Source organism: Phoenix dactylifera, unplaced genomic scaffold (genome assembly GCF_009389715.1).
Source record: "Phoenix dactylifera cultivar Barhee BC4 unplaced genomic scaffold, palm_55x_up_171113_PBpolish2nd_filt_p 000100F, whole genome shotgun sequence".
NCBI classification, from domain to species: Eukaryota; Viridiplantae; Streptophyta; class Magnoliopsida; order Arecales; family Arecaceae; genus Phoenix; species Phoenix dactylifera.
In genome coordinates this window covers 240087-256250 of record NW_024067682.1, presented here as the reverse complement: position 1 = coordinate 256250, position 16164 = coordinate 240087, and the positions used below count along the sequence as shown (strand labels likewise).

Genomic DNA, 16164 nt, shown 5'->3' with positions numbered 1-16164 from the left:
TGGCTGGAATGCCTTGGCCGTCAAAGTATTGTTCAGCTCAATTGAGCCAAACAATGGGATCATCCCCGGTGAATCGTGGAAAATCCATCCTGGGGTGACGATGGGCTCCGACAATTTCCTCCCTTCGTTCAAAGCCTCCTTCCCGCGGCAATGCGGTTTGTTCGAGTGGTGTGGGTGGCTGGATAGAAACCTGTAGGTGGCGGATGGCCTCCAAGACCTCTGTAAGACGCCCGTCTACTCGCGCTTCCATACTACGAAGCTCCTCCTGCATCACGCCCACCTTGACTTCGAGGTGCTCGATCCTTTCCTTATTCGACATATCCCGTGCTCTGATACCAGATGTTAGGTCCCAGTCAGAGAAGGGAAAGACGATGGAAAGAAGTGGAGATGAACTTCATTAGCTACGGAATTCACAATGAACTACAGAGGGCCCGCCATGCAAAACAGCGGACAGCTCTCTTCGGGTGAGAGTAACCCCAAGGAAATAAACAAAGGAAGATAAAATAATAATATCTCACACTACTCCCCAAGCCCAGACGTTCTCTCTGGATTAATACTTCCGTCCCCTTGACACGAGAGACCGGGCCATCATGTGTCAGTTCCTCACCATCACTTATCGTCTCGTCACGTTGGCTTCCTTCTGCTTCGGAGTGCATTCCTTCTCCCCGTCCCACGTAACCGAGAGACTCGGCCATGCACTCTTCCCCGGAACGTGCTCCACTTCCGTCTTCTTCGCCGCTGAGCCCAGTCTGCGTTCCGCTCCCCGTTCCTGCGTGGGTAGCTCCCCTTCCACGTGCGTGGCTTGGTCTGGAACTGTTGTTGGCTCCCACACTTCCGACTCTGCGAGTTGCATAGCCACCAGGTATCGTGGATTGGGTCTCCGAGTCCGTCGTGATCTGGTAGGCGCAGCGAGCCTATCAATATGCAGCTACATAATCCTAATATCCTAATCCTACTATATATGTGTCCACAAAGTGCTAATCAAACTGTCTATTTGGCCTATATGCGGCCCAACTACATATAATAACCGCATATAGGGTATGCATTGCAGGTGGGGGGCTGCTTGCACGTGCGTCCTTTGGCAGTATTTAAAAACAACGGATCTGACCATTTACTCAATGTGTTTTTGTAGGATTCCGCCTGAAAAATCTAACGATCAAAGCAAGAATTAACATATCACATGTATCAACCTGGTAGTGCTTGCTATTTACTCTACTGGTTTAGAATCAGTACCCAACATTTATCTGGACAGTTCTGCAGATGAGGCTACTGACCTGTAGTGCCCAAACTGAACTATATTGCCTGTATCAACCCTTTACCACTTGCTACATCTTTTTTTCCTCATTTGGACCAGCCATGCACCAGCTCAATGCGGTACATACTGTACCTGCAGATGATTAATATGGTATATACCTTGATTTTTTGAATACTTGCCTCAAAGTACTGCAATTGTAAACGAAAGGCTCCATTTATGTTTATACCAATGTATGTTTTGCTCAACAAATTGGCGAGCATATAATTGTCTAGCATAGTCTGAAGCATGAACTGTATGATATGGACACATACGGTATGATACCTTCATCTTTAGAAAATTCTGATATAGGATGACAAATTGATCACATCATGTCTAAAGATTCATGCAAAGTCTGTTTAAAAGTGACATTCAGGTTTGTGTTGAAGAATTGACTTTTTTTTTTGATAATTTAGGTTCATGAAACTGTAAGGATAAAAATTAGTTAGAGTTTGGATAGAGTTGAGGGCCTCCTAACCCCTGTGAACTGCTAAAATTGAAATCGATTTATCTTTGAGAATTACACAAAGTTATTCAAGGACTTTATCTAATAATAAATATAAAGTTTCTAGTCCATAGCCAGGTTCAAGTAAAAAGAAACTGATTCACATGCCCATTTAGTTCGACATCGAGCTCTGGTGCATTCTTGTTAAATTGGCTTGTTTCTGATTTTTTACTTTGAGACACTCAATATATCTAAACTACATATAAAAACTACATTAATGTGCAGAATTGGAAAGTTTCCTTAGTACCATATTTTTTTCCTATGGCACCATTTTGATACAATTCATTACCGATTACATCCATTCTTTGGACTAATTGAATAACAAATCTTGTAATTATGTTCTATTTTGTTGTAACTGTGTCAGACTATCACACTATTCTAATGTTCATTCTAATCTTTTCTTGCACATTACCATCTAGTTTTTGCACCACTAAAACTCTAAACGACACGTTCTTCGGTTCCTATGGCAAGATCCACATCAACAGTGTTCCAAAAGCCATTGGGATTTACAGTTCTTGAGTGCACGATGCTCACAATATTTATTCACTACCAAGTTCACAGTTACTTCTCCAAGAGTTTCAACAAGTCGAGAACTTCTGTTCGAGTCAAAAGAATTTAATAGTTTAGTCTTCTGTACCATGCGATTCTCTTGGATGTTATTACATGATCATGGGACTCCCGATTTTTGCCTTCCTCAGAAGCTTGCCAAGAAGAAGACTAAGCAGAGGCAAGTTCTCTTTTGATGTGACAAAATATTTTGGTCTCTACAGAAGGGCTATAACATTCCTTAAAATCTTCTAAGAACTAAGAAGGTTTCAATGGCATTCGTTGCACTTCAGGTTGAAGATAAAGTAGATTGTTTCAATTAAGCAAGACTTTTCCATGAAATTGTTGGACTTAATAGGATATGCTTCCATCATTTGCTGTGTTAGTAAATGCATTGAGTTGTTTACATGTGCTCACCAAAATTTATTCATTTTTATGATTAAAGAATTTTTTATGTTTGCTGAAGAGCTTGAAGTGATGTTTTTCCTAACATGCTACTAATGTGGATCCTATGAGGGAGGGAGCTAAATAGATTATATGCATTAAAGATTTATACAGAATGAAGGAGAAAGGGGGAGCTTAGGAAAAGGTTAGTGCGGTTAATATTTTGAAAACAGAAAACATAAGATGGTCATGGAAGTCAGTTGAAGGCCTGAAGTGCTTTTGATTTCTATCACTGGAACCTATTCCGAGATCAGGATTTCTTCTGATTGTCTTCATAGTCACTTTAACATTCATGCTAACATTTTTCAGAGAAAAGCCTTCTGTTGTAGATGTATGTACCCTTACCATCAGGTTTTGTCTTAAAATTTCTGAATCTGTTGCAGCATAGTTTTCATCCTGGATCATGGAATTGTTTATTTAGAAATTGCACGGCGATCATCCTCCTGTCATGGATTTGGGGAGAGTGAAGCTTATGGAAGAAGATTATAGTTCTAATACAATAAGCTTGTGGTTTATTTTCTGATCTCTAATTGAGAATTCTTGTTAAATATTAGCTCTTGTTTTGTGTTCTTGCATTTTATTGGGACCTTATATCCCATCCTGTTACATGTTATCTCTGATTGATTTGGTTTTTGATGGTTCCTTTCTTTCAGAAAAATAATCGTGGAGCATTGATGGTTCTCAAGCAAATGGAAGATGCAAATATAAAACCAGATTCTGAGACTTTCAGTTACTTGATATCTAATTGTGAATCTGAGAAGGATATTGTCAAGGTTTGCTCGCCGTAGAAAATAGAAACTTACATGTTCCAGTCATTTCTTTCTTGTAATGGTGGTAATTTTTTATTTTTTGGATTCATGAATTATATGGAATAACAAATCCTCTGCTATTTAGTTTCGGCTCCATTGTTACCATGGTATAGTGTACATGCATCACCAATACCATTATTCTACATGAGGACGTTTAACTTCTAAAATCTAAAGTGTGATAACAGGACAGCTTCTGTAAGCATGGATCTGTGGGGACTGTTAGTCATGGCATATTTGTATTAGTTGCAACTTATCATCAATACTATTGTCTACCTCTAAAATATCATCACTTTGTAATGGAGAATTGTTAGAAAGGAAGCTTAGAAGATAAGGGGTCAGCATTATAATGGACATGAAGCTCATAAAATCTATTCTTTTGACTTGTGGGATGTACTTTTTATAAAAAGAGCGGAGAGATAGATGTTGAACTTGTTATAAGATTAGAGCAGCATGAAGTGGGAAGATGCTACTGAAGTGTTTCTATAGACATATACAAATGAACTTAAAGGGGAACTAGGTTCACATAATCAATATTTTCTTTGTTGCACAAATTTAGAGTATCAGACAGTAGATAAAGTGCAAGCAAAAAGATTAATGTAGCAGATTTCAGAACTCTAAGGTGAAACTTGGAATAGGAAGGTTTGAGTTAAAACATGAGGAATACAAGTCTAACTAAAATCTATTCTACTAGAAGATATGGATGTTTTTATGTATTTTGAACTTCCTTGGCCATGAAATTTGACCAAGGGTGGCCCCGATAATAAGGGCATCTCGTTAGTCCAAGGGCCAAGGAGGCTGGTTAGGCTTATAATTTCTATGACCTAGGTAGTATAGAAGAATTTGAAGAGGTTTTATCTAACTTAGGATCTAACTTTCCTATAATGACTGCAGAGAAGGATCTTTAGACCAAACCTCAGATAAGTAGACGTGTTGGGTAAATGGATGTTATTTCTCCAGTAATACAGTCTAGGAAAATAAAATCAAGGCTATCTCATTATAGTAATTAAAATAATGGAAATAATGGCTGCCATTTGACATTTTCATTATTCATTCAGAGAAATATATTTTAGTTTGTAAGCTGCGACAAAAGCAAAGCACATAGTGCCATTATTTAGTCATCATGGTCCATTTTTACCCATTGCAGTGGCTAATAATGGTTGTCATGGACAGCCATCATTTTGTGTCCAAAATAGTTCATCATAGGGTGAACTTGGCAAAGAACACTTGCTATTTCTGTTATAATGATAAATTATGGATTTATAGGGGATCCTATTGGTGTTGTTAATCTCTTGAATGCAATATTGTAATAGTAGCATAGTTAGCATAAGAGAGGGGATGGAAATGCCGTGGCACACCTTAGTCTCTTCACCTATGTTTTTGCACCCCTATTATATAAGTTTCCTTTTAACCCCTTATTGAAAATGCATGCAATTATTTAATGTACTTTTCCCCCTTGTTGGGGTGCTCCCCTCTATCTTCAAGTTGATGTTTAGCTGTTAAACTCGCACAATCCTTTTTCAGAGCCACCTTATTTATAGTTGTCCCTTATAGTCGTTCTGACTTGATGTGGTATGTTTCTCGGTGATTGTTGTTGCTGTAGCATAGGTGATAGCAGCTCTAATGAGGCAGCATATTCCTCTTCTTGCAAAACCTTCTCCTTCTATCCCCCATATCTTTTTTTGAAACTATTATACTTGGTATCGTAGTATCCATCTGTTGAGAAGCTTCTTCCCTTGCCAACCAGCTTGTGTACTAATCTGACTCACCCAGGTAATATGCTAGCCTTTTCCATCAAATTCTAACCCTGGGCAGTCATCTGTCTTGTTCTTCTCCTCCTTTTTTTCTGACCTTTATCCTAGACATCTTTATTTTATTTCTCTAACCACAATTATCCACCTGCTGTATAAACTAATGTCTGACTAACGTCCTAATGACAGTCATCTTTTTCTATACTATACGCTTCATTTGCATCAGGCTTAACTCCAAGCACTCTGCTTACAACTTTATCTTCATCGTTTTCTCTTTTCTTCATTCATTTCCCTTATCTTTTCTTGATTACTTTAACCTTTAAGGCTGTTACTTCATTTTTTTTCTGCCAGCTTGCTTATATTGGATACCTTTTCTTTTAAGGAATCTTATGGAATGGTTTTTGTTTTCATATGACTCTGAGTCGCTATATGCTTCTTTGACTTCTTTTCTAAATCCACATTACCATCCTCTCTTGCTGCCTTTGCTTTGTTCCAAATACCCACTCTAACATTATAGGTTGCGGTCCTTCCATACAAAAAGCTGATATCATCTTCTACCCCTTTCTTTAGTCAATTATCCTCAGGCAACTTGTTTCTATCAGTCCTTCCCTCAAGAAAAAAACATTTTTTGGAAGGGATATATGCTTCCTTTTACTTTCAGCCAAATGATGATGCGCGCAGTTCATGAATCCTCTCCTGTTGCTTTAGAATTATCTTTTTGAGAATAGTGGAAAAGAAGACTAGATTATAAAAGTATAGAACAAATGCTATCAACCAAACAATAATAAGTATGTCCCTCAAACCTAGCGATCAATAATATGTAAGGAAATATTCAAGGCAAATTGCTGAAAATGCCAGAAGCCTTCAATTCAATACACCTTTTAAGCTATGTCCATAATCATCTTTAGGCACAACAATGACAATTCAATTAGTCATAGTTTCACAGAAAGGAAAAGCATATCATTTACAGTTGTCTTAAATATGCTCAAGAGCTTTTCTATCAACACTTGCAACTCAACATTCACATCCCAAATGATGAGTGTATTTTTGTGAGACTTGATGTGGATGTAACTTTGGTAAAATGTGTTTTATTTGTTGCCTCCAGACCTTGCATCTTGTTGCCCAACCTTCGTCTACAGTGAGGAAACCTAATGCAGTTCTTATTGCAGACTAATATGTTTTGAAAGGAGAAGGAAAAAGGCTATACGGGATATGACAAAGCTTATTAGGGCAATCCATGCTGTGTTACAAAAGATTACAGGATGAATTAGCATGTAGTCTTGTGCTAAACGGCACAACCAGAAAGCCCTTTCCCATCCATACAGGGTTAGTTATAACTCATAAGGATTAAGTTGTGATACAGAAGAAAGGTTCCTTGATTTGTGAGCATGACTGTGTTGGTGAAATATGAATTAACCTCATTGTAATGACTTCATGAATTATCCTGCTTATCAAATATGTTGATATGGCAGTCACATCAGATTGTCCTTTGTTGGATAGTTACATGATGGAGAAAGTTAGCTAAGAGGCAAAACCACAAAAGCCTGTAAGCCTTCAGTCACCAACTTCTATTTAGAGGAAACAATGGGAACCCGCCAGTTTTCATTTTCATAGGAAAAATGTAATGGAAACTTTTAGTCACTGATTTGAGAACATGACAATATTTTCTCCTGACCCTTGAGGTCAAACATAGATGCTAAGGTAGCCAATGATATGGCAGGTGATACTAGTCAATTCTGTTGTATTGGGATCTGGCACTTCTGTGACTCATACTGAAGTAGCTGTAATTCCTTGTTTTGATGACACTCTCTGTCTTTTCTGTATCCTCCTAGCACTTCAGATTCCATGCAATTAATTTTATTTGAACTTGTAAGTTAGCCAATTTGAGGTTATGCTTTACTTCCTTTTCTGTCTCTATAAAGGATACTATTTTCTGTCTCTATAAAGGATACTATGTAAAAGGCAAATAGATGAGAAATCCACTCACTCTAGGGCAGCCAGGCTCCATGATTGAGCTTTAATTGAGACAATGAAAGTGGATGAATAAAGAAAGACATGTATGCAAACTTACTTCGGAGGACCTCGCACCCAGCTCCATGTAGTAAAAAGTAGCACTGAAATGGGGGGAACAATTGCTACCTTCATTTGCATGCATCGTCATCATTACTCAAAAACCTTTATGGCGCTCACGGAAAGGGGGTTGGGGTAGGGGTGGGGCAGCCACTATTTTAAATGGTCCGGAAGTGGCTTGTGACCAAAATGCTGCTCCCTTTATAACTGAATTACCAGCCAGTGATTGCTTTATGCCTCGGTAAATTGTTGACCAAGTAAAAAATAAAACAAAACATCCATTAGTTCAACTAATTTAAGGGCTCTGAAAAGTAACAAAAGAATAAGGAGTTTAATGAAAAATTACATGGATCCATCTATTGACTCAATTAATAGAGCTAAGACTAATTAGACATGAATCACTTAATCAACCAATATTTGTATGACTAAACCAGATCAGTTAATGATTACTGGAAGCTTTTGGTCTAGAAATCATCCACAAGCTCACCTTCAGTGACTGCATCAGGTATTATTTAAGTGATTGAGATTCTGTGATATGCATTAGCTTTCTAAGTCTAATTTTGTTCCATTTAATATCTTATTTTCTTTATAGCATCTTATGTAACAATATCGAAATGTAAGGATCCACATATGGTCCAACTGTCCTATGTATCAATGTTGGATACAGAAAGACAGTGATGGATCCTGCATTACTTCATGATAAGGATTTCAATTTTCCTCCTTACCCCTAAGATAAAATGGCCACTTGACTATTCTAGTGATGTTGCTACTGAAAAAAATGTTGGAACACTATGAATGTGTAATTAGATTGGCGAACCATTTATGTAGTTGCTTTAGCATGTTGGTAATCCTTTTTGCAAAACTTACTGTGCTGTTATTCCGTTAGGTTACAAATGTAAAGGTGTATCATGATGCTATTTCACAGCATGGCATTTCTAAGCAACACTATGATAAATTACGTAAGTCTTGAGGTTTTTTTCTTACTGAGGATAAATTAATGGATTAATTAACTTGGGTGCATGTTTAGAAAAGAATATAGAAGGCTGTAATAAGGAGAGAGTCTCATATTTGTATCCATGGTTAAAAAAAGAGAAAGAGACAGGAGGTCTAAGAGAGCTTTGATGGTGTTTGTGAGGATATTTAATGTTTTTGTGGACAGATACAGTTCGTGATAAGGATTATGGGCAATAAGTGTAGTGACAAAATTGTTCATTGTTAAGCTAAATGTTTGTTGTAATGCATCTATCTAGTGCTACTTTTGCTTGAAGCTTCTACATCTGACATTTCCCTTGAGCGTACTGTTTCCATCTTTTCCTGGGGCACATTGCAGCAACATATCAGCACATGCTACATGAATCATATTACGTTATCCTCTTTATGTGTTCTCTTGTTGGCAGACTTCATACATTCTGGCTTTTGTGGCGCAGTAATTTTTCTTGCAATCACCATGCTTTCTTTTCTTCATTGATTTCAACTCTGAAGATGATGACCCTTTGAGTTATTAGACATTTCTAACTTATGTTCCATGATGTAAGATCATGCCATTGCATCAATCTATAGAAGTACTCCTTCCTCCCTAACCTTTTTCTTCATCATGTTAGGTAAGGTGTAGGAGAAACGACATCCCAGGATGCACTGCTAACCATGTCTTCACTTGAGTCGTACAGGAAAATAACTGTTACCTCTGATGCAAATTACTGCCCTTTACTATTGTTATTGCCATTGATTCTTCCATTCTTTATGTGCTTAATGAAAGATGCATTTTTAAGTTGCAATCTAGTTATGACAGTGGAGGTGCAATTCTTGGGAAGAGTATACGGACAATACACATTGTCTGGAATGTGATGCACCTAATTCTGGTCCCTACGCTAATTCTATTTTTCCTTCTCTGCCCTTTTTATACACAGTCACATACATTATCTTTTAGTTCTGTGCATTTGTGTCCATCACATGGCACTTATTAAATCCTTCTGCATGGTATGCTAGTCATTATGGTGACCTAAAAATTCATCCACACCTTGACAGGATTTATGTTGTTATTTTGTGCTCATCGTGAATCTATATGAATATCTGTGATGCTACAGTTATTGTAGATTATGGTTTGTCAGCCTAGTCCTCTAAATAGAATTCTATCTTTCAACTGCTTGCAGTATCGTGAGGAAATGAAGTGTGCTGGGATTCAAGTTACAAAGCATGTCTACATGGCAATTATAAATGCATATGCAAATTTTGGAAATTTTAAAATGGCAAAAGAGGTAATTGATGCCATTTATATGCACACTTCTTTCCACTAATTTTGTATGACATATATGTTCTTATAATATTGCATGAGTTTGCAGTTATATGATTTGCTTCTTTCTCCCTCAATCCAGAACACGTTTCCACATATTGAAGGTTATGTTTGTTAAGAAACATCTACCATTTAATAGCATATGATTGTTTAATGCAAGGCTCACCGTACCAGCCGGTACCAGACATACCGTCCCATATTGGTACCAAATCGGTATGCTGTCTCGTACGGTACCAACGCTCAGTACGCCTTACCATCTTGTACCGTATCGCGTACTAATAATGTAATAGGATGGTACTGGTATGAGGTTCGATACCAAGATGGCGAACCTTGGTTCAATGCATTGGAGTATGATTTGACCTCCCAATCTCAATATTTGACTACCATGGTATCTAAATGCCAACATGGATGCTTAATAAATACAATGCTCAAAAATACACCCGGCCATATCCAGCTTTAAGGACCTATACAACATATGCTAGAATGTGAAGAGGTATTGTTACAAATATGGATATATTTCTTTGGGGTTGTGTTTATATGTATGCATGCAATGCAACTACTGCTTAATGTGCTATTAAGTTTTGACCTCCATGAAGCAGTATAACCTCTGTACAAATAAATGTATGCATGAATTACTAGTGGAATGTCCAGCATTGATATCCATGCGGCAAATATCCATAGTAGATGCACTTGCTTGACGAAGTTTTCATGTATGGCATTACTTCATGTGTATATCATAGTCCTAATGAATCATGCTTGCCAAATTCATGTTGTGCTCTTGTTGCATATGTATGTTGTTCATGTGAGGACCTGCTTAGGTGTATATTTAGTCCCACATTGGACATGCACTGGAGAGATATTTGATACCTATACAGGGTCAAGGAACCCATATAATACTTTTACTAGTCTTTCTATCTGAGTCCTAGGTTTTTAAAAATGGTATTAGAGCGGACCTAGCTTATGGCCCATGTGGACTAGGGAACTCTGTAGCATCAGCCCTTTTGAGGTTGACCACGAGCTAGCTGTGATTTTTGTGATTGTGTGGCGAGGATGCGAGGGCTTAAACAAGCAGAGCATGTGAGGACTGTGTAGGTGCGTGCTTAGTTCCAAATTGGTTTTGCGAGAACTTGTGTACTTATAGGACCAAGGAACTTAAGTAATAACTTCTAGCCAGCCTTCTTGGATGAGCTCTTAGGTCATTATAATTCATAGTGTGGTCCATGGAGACTTATTTTTGGTAGCTGGAAACTATCTGGCTTTTAGAAGTCTTACAGGTGCTGCAAGGATAAGCTATCATGTTATGACCAAAATTCTATAAGAGACTAACATAGCATGCATATAGATGCAGCAGTGAATTTATCCTTATATTGTAGTGCTTGATTTCTCAATCAGGGTAATGTAGATAATTATTTTTACAGAAATTAGATTAAGTTTTAATGCATATATCATTTTATCACTAGATTGGTTTTGTGAACTATTTGTGTACGAAAATTTGATCATATGAGATACATGGATGACTTAAGGTAAGAAATAAGTTGGGTTTGATCTGGTTATAGTTTGATCTGGAACCACTTGAATTGGCATCATATCTAAGGTTTGGAAGTAGAAACAACACACTCACTTGGTGCCTTTCCTTCTCAGGTTAATTCATTGGGCCTAAAGTTTAAGAGACTCCATTTATATCTTACACTAATTTTCCTGGGTCTAATAGTATCTGTTTGGGTCCAATTGGTCAAGTCCAATTATGCATTGATCTATACCTACTCTACTTGAAATTCACATTTTAGTTTGTGACCACAAGCTGACGCACTGCCCTGCGCGCCCGCGTGGGATATTCAATGCCATTCTGTGGCATTTAACGTGGACGCGCGCGCGTGTTTGCGCGGTATTTTTTTTGGATCTTCGCCGGTACAGTACCGAAACTGTACCGATACTGATGCCCACCGGTACATCGGTACAATCGGTATGGTGGACCTTGGTTGAAATAAGGGATGAGTGTAATGGTGGAAAAACGAAGATGCTTGTAGGTTAATATTCTATGTGACCAAGTGTTCAACAATTGGTATGCTGAAGATGGATAAAAAATGCTCCTTAGCTTTTTTTTTTAAAAGCAAAGGATAAGACCATGGTCTGCTATGTCGGTACCGGGTACTAAACCGGTTGCCCGACAGCACGGGTCGGTACGGGCCCGCGCCGTGCCGTGCCTACCGACACAGTAGAGGAGGTGGGAGAGAGAGCGAATGGGAGAGAAAAAGAGAGAGAGAGAAGGGGGAGAGAGAGGGAGGCCAGGGCCGTCGGAGGCCGGCTCCCAGGCAATAGGCGGAGGCCGCGGCCATTCTCCTATTTTGTTTAAAACAACGGTCAGACCGCTAAAAAAATTTGTGATTAAGTGATGTTAGCCGTGAAACATCATATAAAACTTGCAAAATTCTTTAGCAGTCGGACTCCTATTTTGAACAAAACAGGAGAACGGCCGTGGCCTCCGCCTGCTGTCCGGGAGCTGTCCTCCGCGGGCCCTCCGCCGGCCTCTGCCACCCTCCGTCGGTCTCCCTCCCTCTCTCTCTCTCTCCTTCCCCCGCCCGTTCTCTCTTTTCCCCTCTTTCCCTCTCCTTTTCTCCCTCTAGCAATGGGTTTCGTTTCCATTGCCGGAACCATTCCGGTCCGCCGCTAGGACGACTCGATACAACCGGGATGGCTCGATATAACCGGGACGGCTCGATACGACCGGAACCACCCAATTCGGGATGATTCTGCCGACCCTGGACACGACAATAGAAATGTTGATTTGAACAGAACTTACACAATGCTAATTTATAAGGTGAATGAAAATGATTCAATTTGGGACTATATCCCAGATTTTGAAGGTTAATATAGTCAGCTTGAGTATGACCATGCATATTATCATAGGAGCTTGAAATAGAGATTCAGGATTGGCAATCAACATAAGCACCAGAGAGTGCAAAGAGGAAAGCCAAGGTATTTGCATAAACAATAAATGCACCATGTCCTGAAATCTGCATGACTGGAACTCCAACCTTACATAATAATCAATGAATACAATATGTATCTGAAAATTTGTGGTGATTAAAAGAAAGTTGTTAATTTTTTTACCCTTCATGACTTGCAGAGGACATAGGCTTCATTGAATTCTAATAAGTTTGGCTGGGGTCCAGTATTTGTGGGTTATAGCCATTGCGAAGAAGGGTCAGTATGCAAATAATTGTGAAGGACTGTTGCCATCATTTTTATATGGAGTAGATTTTTATGGCCTTAACTCAGATAACCTGACAAAAGAGGTGGCTGAAAATTGTGGAAATGGCAAACTGTATGTCATTGGACATCACTTATTGGCTTCAGATCAATTGAATGAATCCTTCTTGATGAAATGAACTAAAGCCTTAAGTTATCAGTGCACTCTAGCAAATCTCTCTAAATTGTTATCGTTCTTTAGAACTGTTTAATGGAAGTATTGACATAATGACTACTTATGTCACCTCAGATCACTTTGATACCATGTAAAAATCACACGGTATCATTTATACTATACAGTTCACTACTAAAGAATTAAAATTAGTACTATACAACACTTATGACAGATTATAAAAGTTAATGATAATTTAGGAACACTCATGTTTTCTCAAAAAATATCATTTTCTGATGTTTTATTACAAAAGATTTGAAAATCAGTTTAATTCTGAAATTTAATTTTTGTTTTTGTGACTTTCATAGATTGTTCCTTGTGCAACAACATACAGAAAAAATCACCCTGAAAAGAAATGCAGTTGGTTTGTTTTTGAAACTGCATCAATTTCAGGTATAGTTGGGTCCAACCTGAACCCTAAAATTAACCCAATAACCATGCGATCAAGGTAGCCCAAAAACGACCTAAATGAAAGGTTATATCATCAGTTTTTTTTGAATTAGCTTGTTATTTATGGGGAGGGAGGAAGGTTTTTTCTAGAACCCATTGCACCAAAGAAAATTTTCATTTGATAGTGATAATTTTAAGAAAAATGTTGTTTCTTGCATTTACATTAAAATGTAACAATATATTGTTCTTTGTATAAGAAAATAAAACGAATGGTGTGGAGGATGCCTCATCTTGCTTGGAATATATTCTTGGTTTCGATTTGTCAAAAATTCAAGATTTGGGGCTTGGGTTTGCAAGATCTTCCTTCCGACGAGCTTTCCAAAACCAAGGTTCGCTGTACTGGTACTGGACCCTATATCGGTGCCACATTAGCATAGTGTCGGCACGGTATGGTACAGAATTTTTTTGGCGTACCGAGGGTCAGTACGCCACTGGTACCGAATAGGTATGGTACGGTACGTCCGGTACTATCCAGTTTGGTATGGTACGGTATACAATGCTCCAAACACAAAACCAAAATAGGAACCCTTCAAATAGGTAGAAGTAAAAGGACGCTATTTTCTTTTAGGCTTGGTAAGTTTGATATTGTTTGGTGCTTAGTGATTTGAAGCAGTTTGCTTGGTACTCAGTACTATGCCCTTGTCAGCTGCTGGAATTGATGAACCAACGTTTATATATAGATGGAGGATTTGTTTGGTAAGTAATATGCCTCTTTGATATCTCTTCATCTGCAAAGAATTCTCGATGTGGCATGGTATATGCTAGCCAGTGTGGACTGGAACATAAGGCCCTTATTGAAATTATATTGGTTTGTAATTCAGCTAGTGGAGTCTTTGCTTTCTTATTGGTATAACTATTGGTTTGTGATTTGATGCCAAATCATTATTTGATTGTTTCAAGGGGGGCATGAAACATAATTGATCATGAAACAGAGTAGGGGATATGAAACATAATTGATCATGGAACAATGTTCCTTCTCCATGATGAAGATGTTCTATTTCAAAAAAAAATTCTTGCAAAAGATTGTGAAGTTCTAGCATGAAAAGATTCAGCTTTTCATTTATTAGAATCCGGCTAGAAATTACAGCCAAGTTGTCCTCATTACTTCACGATCTCTCTCTCTATCTCTCTGTTGCTCTCTCTTCTCCTTTTACTCTTTAATTTTCCTTCCTGTCACAATTTCTACATGTAAATCTGCATGATCTCACTCTTCAATCATTCATCTCTAGTTGCTACATGTATCTTGTAGAAATACTGTAGGTCAACGTTATTTGTATTTCAAAACAACAATCATGCAAACTAAAATACCAACTAAATAGCCACCTTAGAAGCGGATAATCATTTCTTTATACTGACGGTAGTCTCAGTTTCAGTCCACAAGTTGACTAGGTTGATCAAATATTGTTGTGTTGGTTTAAGAGCAACTTCTAACACCAGAAATTAAGTTTTCAAAATTAGCTTCAACTACAGACCATCTAACTCATTCTTGCTGACAAATCGTAAGTGTCAAAGGCCTGTTGGAATTACCAAAGCAGTAGATGAATCTCTGCAACATATATTATCTTCACCGTAAGATTGGATTCCCAGCAAAGAAAACAGTAAAATGTTGAATTTAAAAGATATGATAGGTAATTTCCTTATCTGCTGAAATTTTCTGCTTAGGATGCTGCCCTCTCTAGAGATCTTAAGCTTTTCCATATCTCTGGAATTATTTCAAGCTTCTCCATATCTAACCTCCATTATTAATATTCAGTTTAATCAATTCTTGGTCACATTTTTCTTTAATTTGTACAACTCTTATTGCTCTTCTAACATACTTATTTCTCACCTTTTTGTTCCTAAATTTACTGCATCCACCTTAGCCTTTTTATTTCTGCTAGACTCACCTTGACACCTTGTTTTCCGGGGACTCTATTGACTAACATTCTAAGACAAGCAGCACTTCAGGCTTTATTATTATTTTGTAGAATTTCTTTGTAAGTAACCAAAGTATCAGACTATCATAGAATACCCCAAAAGCACTACTCTTCGTCGCTCTAGTACTATTACATATGTCTATATTTATCACATAGCATGTTTTTGACCACTGGATGGATAGGTGAGGGATTTCCAAATCAAGGTTCGCCGAGCAGGTATTGGGCATTGTACTAGCCGGCGACCAGTTTTGTAGGTATTAGTACATACTGTATTGACTTGAGCTATACCGCAATCAAGGGGACGAGGATGGAGCGGGGGGAGTGGAAGAATGAGAGGGAGGGGGAGGAAAGAGAGGCGAGCAAGAGAGAGAATGGAGAGAACAGAGGGGCAAGAGAGAGGGAGGGACATGTTCTGGATCGTCGTTGTCATCGTTGGCGGCAGCGGCACAACAATGACAAAACACTAGCCAAGGTGATTGAGAGGCGAGAGGCAAGCAAGAGAAATGGACGAGAGTGAACAGAGATGGTGAGAGAGACTAAGAGAGGGACGCATAATAGTCATCATTGTCATCGTTGGCGGCGGTAGCGGCGATGACAAATCGCTAACCAAGTGAAGTGAGAGAGGTGAGCGAGGGTTTATAAAGCTCAAACCTAAAACAAATCGACCGTTTCGT

General features: G+C 38.4%; 1 protein-coding gene across 1 annotated transcript in view; it reads left to right on the top strand.

The window, feature by feature from the left end:
• LOC103715506 (pentatricopeptide repeat-containing protein At4g21880, mitochondrial-like) overlaps positions 1–16164 on the top strand; it is a 74551-nt gene that overhangs the window by 40455 nt on the left and 17932 nt on the right. Inside the window, 2 exon segments of the mRNA XM_039116528.1 lie at positions 3440–3559; positions 9564–9668. Of these exon segments, the coding sequence (XP_038972456.1) occupies positions 3440–3559; positions 9564–9668 (225 nt within the window).